Source organism: Haemaphysalis longicornis, unplaced genomic scaffold, assembly GCF_048455015.1.
Source record: "Haemaphysalis longicornis isolate Haplotype H1 unplaced genomic scaffold, Haemaphysalis longicornis Haplotype H1 scaffold_3, whole genome shotgun sequence".
Lineage (NCBI taxonomy): Eukaryota > Metazoa > Arthropoda > Arachnida > Ixodida > Ixodidae > Haemaphysalis > Haemaphysalis longicornis.
Genome location: NW_027526335.1, coordinates 18178720 through 18186803, shown reverse-complemented (window position 1 = coordinate 18186803; position 8084 = coordinate 18178720). Strand labels below are relative to the sequence as shown.

The following is an 8084-nucleotide window of genomic DNA, read 5'->3' as shown; positions in this document are numbered from 1 at the left end:
TATTATAGCAATTATGGGCAATCTGTGTTAGGAAAATCTACTGATTTAATCAGAAATTTGTCTAAACGTGGCTGTTTTCTTCATTCCGTCTGTTAAATACTTGTTGAAAGGTGTCGGTTCACCTTAACCAAGTTTGCTTTTGATGTGAATCTACAGTAAACCCAGGTAACATTTCGTGACCTAAAGTAGACGTCACAAAAGCTTTTGCCAAAAAATAAGGTGCACACAAACCGATACGCGTAACGAATGTAATTTGCAAGGTTATCTGCACCATCCTAGTACAACACGCTGAAAACAAAGCAAAACACGGTGTAAAACATTATTTGATTATAGCCAACAGAGGTTTGTAGGACACGAACATGCTACTCAAAACGCACTGCACTTTAAAGGAGCCATGAAGACAAAACAGGTTTGGTTCATTCAAAAGATGGCCTCGTTAGAATCATACTGACACTTTTAATGTAAACTTCGCTCAAATAAGCTTATAATTAGGAAAAAAGGGAATGGCCATGCGACCCACTCGCTCATTTCCCGCAACAGAACCTATGATGTCACACCAGCCAGCTCTGCGATTGGCGGAGGCCGGCAAAAGCAAACGCAAATTAGGCAGAGCTTATAAGCTTGCCGAACGAGTTATTAGCGCTTAAATTTAGGGCACATTCTTTCTAAAGCAGTAAGAACGGGGACAAGCAGTGGAAATTACGAAAGCATACGATAATATAGACGTACCGAAGCGTACTGCTGTTGGTACTGCGCACACTATGCTTGGTTTAGCTGCACAGGACTGCGGAGCTTTGGGGTAGTCTCGACGACACTGGCCGATTGATGCAAGCAACGGTGTCTTACGTGACCATATTTGTCAAGCGAGCGCCATGTTTCACGAAACGATTATTTTCTCCCTGAACAAAAACAAGCCAGGTTCAGATACAGTCAAAAATAAACCACAGGCAGAAAACGGCTTGCCACGATATGGTGGCGCCATCTCGGTTCACTAACGGTAAACCAGGCTTCCCAATCGGCTGCAGAGCGGTCGGTTCCTGTTATGTCATTGCAGACCATGAAAAAACATGATTTGGCGGGGAAATCAAAATTGTAACTTAAAATTAATAATTTCTCACTGAATAAAACACTGTTTGCATTTGGACAAGCGCTGGGGACACTATAAAACACAAAATCTTTCAAATGAAACAAACTGGTATTTTGTCTTCATGGCTCCTTTAAGGTGGTTAACCAACTAGGAGAGAGACATTAGAGGCACGTGACTTTGACGTTCGCAACTCGTGCAATGGTCGTCTTTAACCCTGTGAGTGCCACGTGCAGTTTGATGTTACTGCGGTGAGTGAGGGGTAGTGAGTGAGGCGGCATGCCCGAACTGCTTATATCGAGTTTGAACAGATATGGACTTCTGCTGGTGGAAGTCCCCTGACAGCAGTGTTGTCAAATGCCAACCTGGGCCCCGCTCGTACTGTTCAGCGTTCAGCCTCGTAATTCTGCTGCTTTGAAGAAAGCAGGCAAAGAGTGTATTGCATACCACACACTAACAAAGACATCCACGGCCCACTAGTATGGAGGCCTCTCCCAGTGTTGACGGTGGTTGTCGGTGCCCTGGTCAAGCACTGACAGATGGGGCTGCCTGGCAGGCAGGCACAGGACTTATATGAGCTTAAGAGTACTCGGCAGACTGTTGAAAACACCCTTCCCCATTTTTTTACTGCCGTGCTGATGTGAGTCGGGCAGAAAAGGTTGTTCTCACAAGAGCAGTTGGTAACAGCAGTGACTCTGGGTCCACGGCTGCATTGAACTAGTGGCATCAGATCGAAAGCCCACCAGTATTGGCTGCGATTTCATGAGTTGGTGCTTAGGATTGCCCTGGACGTCTTTCCTGCTCTGGGTGGCATTGGTTTGCCAGGGGGATTGGTCTGGCAGGCTCCACGGTGGTGACAGTGTGGCGGCAATCAACGCGTCCTCAAAACACCTTAGGCCTAGGGGCCAAAGGATGGCAAGTACGTTTGTAGTTGTGCACGGTCTATGGTGCTGCCCCACAGCACTCCAGCTAAGCACTGCAGCCATGGATAGAATGCCGTTTGGTGACACATTCGAATTTTGAAAACTAGGCTTGCACAGGAGGACGCGATGGCACAGGGCAGTGCATCTGCCTCCGTGGTGTAGAGGTTAGTGGTTAAGTCCAACTGCTGCCTCCTGTATTCTTTTGCATTTTTGGTTTCTATTATAATTTTCATGGCTTAGGTTAGTCTTGCGCATTTTAGATAACTGCTTTCTGTTCGTAAGGCTATGGTAGGTTAGGTTACGTTATGTTGGGGAGAGCGAAGTGTTGCCAGCCGCGGCTCCCTTTTTGCGAACCGGTGGATGTCGCTTCTGTGCCGTCCTTATAGTAACGTCGGACGGCACTCTACGCGCAGCCTATTTCATACGTTATTCACCGCGCATATTACAGCAACGGTGTACAACGGAATGCTTACTTATGCTGAACGACAAAATTAATTTATTGTTTCTGCAGCAAGAGACCTGGCCACTGTACCAGCCACACCCATGACAACCAATGAAGTTACACGTTCACCTGCTCTTAAAAGAAAATTATTTCCTTGCACATTACAGGCTACGAGTCCGCGTTGTTGCACCCAGGAAAGTACAAGCTTCAGTGACCTTTTATGCACTTGTGCCGCGGAATGCTTCGCAGACCATTCTCTTAAAGCTATCGAACACAACACGGTTAAAAGAACTTCACACCGTCACTGCCGTCAAACGTGATGAGCTCGGCCTTTCCTTGCTTTTCGAGCGTCTGCAAGGACAGCCGTAGCAGGTCGACGTCGAGACCGAAGAACTCTGTGCCGGCCGTGTCGTCGCCCTGCACAAGTTCGTAGAACGTGCACACGGAGTTCAGATGTCCCGTGGCGTCCGCCCAGTCGTACATCAGTTTTCCCCACTCTTCAGGTGACCTCCATAAGACGTAACAGCGCGTCTGCTGCTTATCCGTCCAGGCGATGTGGCCTTGCGAACACATTGACTTGAGGATCTCCCGAAGAGCGTCCATTGACAGCTTGCGAGAGATGTCCTTGTTGTGGAACAGTGGCGAGGCCAAAGCTTCGGCGACGTCAAGAACGTAGGCTTTATGCGCTCGGTAGTAATTCAGGATGAGGTTACTCCAGGCTTCCAGCTGTTTCTCTCTCGTCGCTAGCGTCGGTTGGAGTGTGAAGAACGGCGGAAAGCTGTACTGCCACGGCCACTCGAAGTCGGTCATGGCGACGTACCGCTTTTTCTTTGAACCAAGCTAAGCAGACAGCCCGAGTTCACAGCACATCAAATGTGCCAAACGGCAAGAACACCTTGTGGCAGATAACAACGCACAGCGTTAGCAGCGGTGGGGCGTGAACAGACTCTGCATAGAGAAAGACTGAGCAAAAACAGCTTTGGATTGACTTCTACAGTCTTCATAATGGCTTCACCATCGGCTTTGGAGAAGAAGATAATTTTCTTGAAATCCAAGTACAATATAAATACGTTTTGATTCCTTTATAATAATAACTGAACGATACCGCATAAAACATAATGCACAAAATGCTAGATTTGGAAAAGTATTTTTGTGGGGACGTTGCCAGCATTGCGGGGCAAAATCCCAGCCTCTGCTGGACCAGCAGAACACGAAGAACAGGTGTCGCTGAAGAAGGAAATCAAGAGGAGTGGCGTGGTTTCTGTGGATTTGTGCCGTGCGCGGTCCCTCTGTTCTGTGGCGCGGTGGAACCAGTGCAACGAAGTTCAAACCTCGTTGATGAGAGTCACGCTTGAATGTGCCGTTTGTAGTCGCCAAGGGATGACGGAGGCGTGATGGATTCAACGGTGAGTTACCGGGTCGCCGCATCGATTAGCTCGGCTTCGCCGGAGGGTCCACAACTCGTGTGTTGCGAGGCTGTGAGTGCAGCCGAAGGTACTGCTAGCGTTTGCGTAGAAGTGCTGCTGGGAACCTTTGTATAATTCCATGCTTCGGTGTTCAAACCTGGCGCTAAATAAACCTTGGCGTGGGAGTAATACCGCGGGGGGACTTGAGATTGTCGAAAATACGAACGTTTTCTCATTACTTTCCTGTATCAGCACCTCGCGTGCAATAATATGAGTGCAATAATATTGTACCATCTCAGTGCCACTGTTTTATTGACATGTTTGCTGGCGCTTGAGGTGGGGGCGCGTACAGTCAAAGCTTTGGTACAGTACGCTTGCCCAACGCACGATGGGTGAGGCGGCAGTTGTTTGAGGCAGCCAGCTGTGTCGAACGTTCCGTTTTTGTCATTACCGCCTGTTCTCAAGATTCGTTTCTTTTTATTTTCTCCCAGAGCCATTCGAAAGAAGGCCGCCCTGTCAGCTCGTTTGGAGGTAAGGGACGTGCGCGCACACTTGCATGATGTCTGCGGATTCCTGCATGATGGATTCGCGCCTTTAAAAAGCGACAGGTTGAAGGCGAGCTCACCTGCGGAGCTCGCCGGCTCGCGCTCTCACGCAGCTCGCCGGCTTCACCCGCGACCGCCACAAGTAGCGTTCGCGCGTCGCTGAATAGTATTTATAGTCTTTCATACGGGCAAGTTGCAGCGCTGTCTGTTTGCCATGTGACTGATCGTTTGACGTAGTTTAGAAAGAAATTGTCGGGCTGGTGAAATTTGCACTGCAGGCTTTCGGATGCACCTACAGTGTTTCGCACTACAGTAGAACCTCGTTGCAAGAGCCACTGTTACAAGAGACACTTGGTTATAAGAGACATTTGAAAATGGTCTGGTTGGTTTTCCTATGCTCACCGTGTTAGCAACATTGCATACAAGAGACACTGTTACTAAGGGCAACTTTTTGGGGATCCCTATATTAAATTCTTCACTATTTAGAAAAAAACTTGATGAAATGGGGGCCCTATATGAAGGAACTTGTGGAAAACCGCCTATATGAAGGACCTTGTGGAAGATGAAGCTTGGGCCTGCATTCAAGAGACCGCAGATGTTCCAGAAACTTTTGAGGAGTTTGTGTCTGCCGATGTGGACCTTGTGTGTTCGAGGAGCCTACAGATCGTGTGATTCTCACGCGAGTAAACGGTGCCCTAGAGGATGAACCAGAGGAGTAGGATGACGATATTGTCGGCAGTTAAGGCTGAAAATTGTCTAAGAGCACTCTAACAGTATTGAGAGAACAGGAACGCTTGCAAAGTGAAATGCTTTACTTACAAAAGTTGGAAAGGAAGCTAATGCAATCTGCAGTTCCCGAAACTACTATGAATGACCTTCTTAAGCCATAGTGGGATTTTTTTTAATGTGTATGAATACGCTTCGATACTGATTTATAAAAAAGTGGTTATTTTCGGCTACCTACAGTATCTGGAATTTTTGGTTATAAGAGACATGTTTTTCGGGTTCCTTGAGTGTTTCTTGTAACGAGGTTTTACTGTAGTGTCGGTCAACGTAATTCACAATTCACTTTTGGTATTTAAACGTAACGCGGGCTAAGTTAGCCTAGCTCTGGTGCAATTAAAATAATGATGCCTGGATAAAATATAGCGGAAGAAACTGAAGACCACTTCCTGCGTGGTTATTTTACAGTAATTTGAGTTCGCATTAGAAAACGTAATTTTAAGAATACACCCACGGCCGTGCCAACCGGCGAAAGGTTGGCGACTCATTTAGCCACGAAAGAGAGAACCACACATCTGTATTTTCGATTACTCCTGTGAGGAACGGGATAACCCGCGCCGTCACTTGGTTGGACCGTAGGAGTGTGGCCATTGCTCACTCCACTTCTCGTATTAGTCATGAGCTGGGAAGCAGGGCCGTACCCCTCCCGAAATCTTTTCCAGGCAGCACGTAAGCAATACTTATTGTTGCTTTCAGCAAAACTACCCCCTTCCCAAAATCCATACCCCCCCGAAAAAAATTTCTGGCTACAGCCCTGCTGGGAAGGATGATGACCATGCGTCCTAACGTGTTAATATTTGCCAGGTATAGCGAAATTCGAGGCACATTATAGAGCCATCTTTCCTCGCCTTGGGGGACTGTTCTCCCAAGGCGAGAAGAGATTGCTACGCAATCTACGCAGGCTTATCAACGTTTACAATTGTCGGGCTCAAGTCCTTTACGAACTGCACCAGCAGCATACATTGAATCGTTGCGCGAGCCTACAAAAGGCAAATCGAGGGGGCCTAGGGGAAAATTAACGTTTTCTTATTTTGGGAAGCTATCTAAAAGAAAAAGCGGGAACCACGGGAAGGGTGCGAGAAGTACCGTCAAGCACAACGGAGGCGTCCTGCTACATCCCGGGTGGATCCCCGCCAGCAGCTGGGCGGGTTTTGAGGAGCGGGAGCCCGCGCTCTACTGTCCCTGCTCTACTTCTCTAGCGCCCGCAACGAGCAAAGGGTTGAGGTAAAGGTTCCAGGGTAGAAGCCTGTGCATGACGGATGTCCCCCCAGAACCACTGCCGAGCGCTTGAGCGCGGAAGAAATACGTCCACGCTGCTTGGCGGCCGCTAGGAGTCCGAACGTGCCCACTTTGCAAAACTTCCCCCTCTCCAATCGCCTCGTAACTTCCAGCTCTTTCGTCGTTCCCAACCATTGCTATGGATGCGCAAGAAGACGCAGTGCGCATGCGCAAAAGTATGCGTTTTGAGGTTACCGCGAAAACGTGACGCCGCTCTGGTTTGACACCGTCCCGGCTGTCCCAACTTGAAAAGCGTAGTCGTGAGATTTTTTTTTTTTCTTTTACAGCGTCAGCTAGTAGCGGGAAACAGAGACAATCTTAACCTGTATTGCGTCCATTAAATTGTGCGCGTCGAAAATATCCGAGGACGCGGTGCGCTTTTGTCACTAATCAAAGTAATGATGGTCTGGAGAAGCTCGCCTTCACTTTATCAGGCAAGCAGATCAAATTAATGATGGTCTGGCGAAGCTGGCCTTCACTTTATCAGGCAAGCAGATACTACGCCAGATCACAGCTTGGTCCTTGACCCGAGCCCTGCACATGGAAGGTGACAGAGGATCTGATGGAAATCGATGACCTTCCTGTTGTCACTCCCAGGACCTCGAGCAACAAAGGATGCAAAGGAGCGCAGCAAAAGAGACGGCCACATCACACACTGGGATGGCCACAACGATCATTATACTTGAGACGCTGACCATGCCAGCGAATTTATCGGTATTGGAACAAGCGATTACGGAGGTTTAGTGCATGGCTACCAAAAGATTGAGAGTGTCAGGAGATAACCCTGATCGAATACTAGGCATCTGAGAGAGAGAGAGAGAGAGAGAGAGAGAGAGAGAGAGAGAGAGAGAGAGAGAGAGAGAGAGAGAGAGATTTAATGGGCAAGTGAGGTCAGCCAGGGTAGGCGCCCGACTTGCTACACCAAATGGGGGTGAAGGCTTGATAAAAATATATTGAAAGAACTCTCATTTACACAGGAATACCCAATTACACAGACGCACACGAAAAACACACACTATCAGGCGATATAGTCATTTGTCCGAGATTTGTCACAAGTCCAGTGCTCCGACTTTTTTGCGCGACTTGCCACGCCGGTTGTAAGCCAGGGCCCAAGAAGATGCTTCGAAGAGATCTGGGCGGGCACGGGCAGGCCCAGAGAAAGCTTAGCCATCGGCTGCACCTGTGTAACCGCATGCTGACGCTTCTCGCAGCCTTCCGAAGACGGGGACGTCCAAAACTTGACATGCAGCTCCGCCGCGGTCACGGCAGAATGGAACTCATGTTCTATACCAGGGTCGGCAACCTGCGGCCCCCGGGCCGCTTCTGCGGCCCCGACACGGCGTCAGGACCCCCTCCCTCCCCTTTTCACTTCCTATCTGAAGGCCGACATGACAGTTTTCATCTCAACTTGGGTAGACAGGAACAAAGAAAGATGATACCTTCCAGTTGGCCTTGTCCCTCATCATCACACTTAGCGAGGTATACCCCCCCCCCCCCCTTCCCCTCGATTTGCCATCCGGCCCCCGATGTGTCGACCTCATGCAATTCAGCTCTGCACGTCAAAAGGTTGCCGACCCCTGTTCTATACCAACTCACATTCACTCAGTAGTCGCCAATGAACGA

General features: G+C 48.8%; 2 protein-coding genes across 5 annotated transcripts in view; one reads left to right on the top strand and one right to left on the bottom strand.

Moving 5' to 3' along the window:
- Nucleotides 1-2480: 2480 nt before the first annotated feature.
- Nucleotides 2481-3436, bottom strand: Vps25 (vacuolar protein sorting 25). The gene has a single exon (XM_077702458.1). The coding sequence runs from the start codon at nt 3257-3259 to the stop codon at nt 2732-2734; it is 528 nt and encodes a 175-aa protein (XP_077558584.1). The 5' UTR covers nt 3260-3436; the 3' UTR covers nt 2481-2731.
- A 183-nt stretch (nt 3437-3619) lies between these two features.
- The window catches only part of Orp8 (Oxysterol-binding protein-related protein 8), a 57166-nt gene continuing 52701 nt past the window's right edge, over nt 3620-8084 (top strand). For 2 of the 4 annotated variants that reach the window (XM_077702446.1, XM_077702445.1), the window contains exons 1-2: nt 3620-3855; nt 4347-4386. In XM_077702446.1, the coding sequence (XP_077558572.1) occupies nt 3844-3855; nt 4347-4386 (52 nt within the window). In that variant the 5' untranslated portion in view covers nt 3620-3843. The remainder of the gene's footprint in view (nt 3856-4346; nt 4387-8084) is intronic. The other 2 variants (XM_077702448.1, XM_077702447.1) reach the window with 1 other exon arrangement.

Excerpts from the sequence above, each read along its gene's own strand:
- Vps25 (XM_077702458.1), bottom strand. The coding sequence starts at position 3,259 with ATGACCGACTTCGAGTGGCCGTGGCAGTACAGCTTTCCGCCGTTCTTC.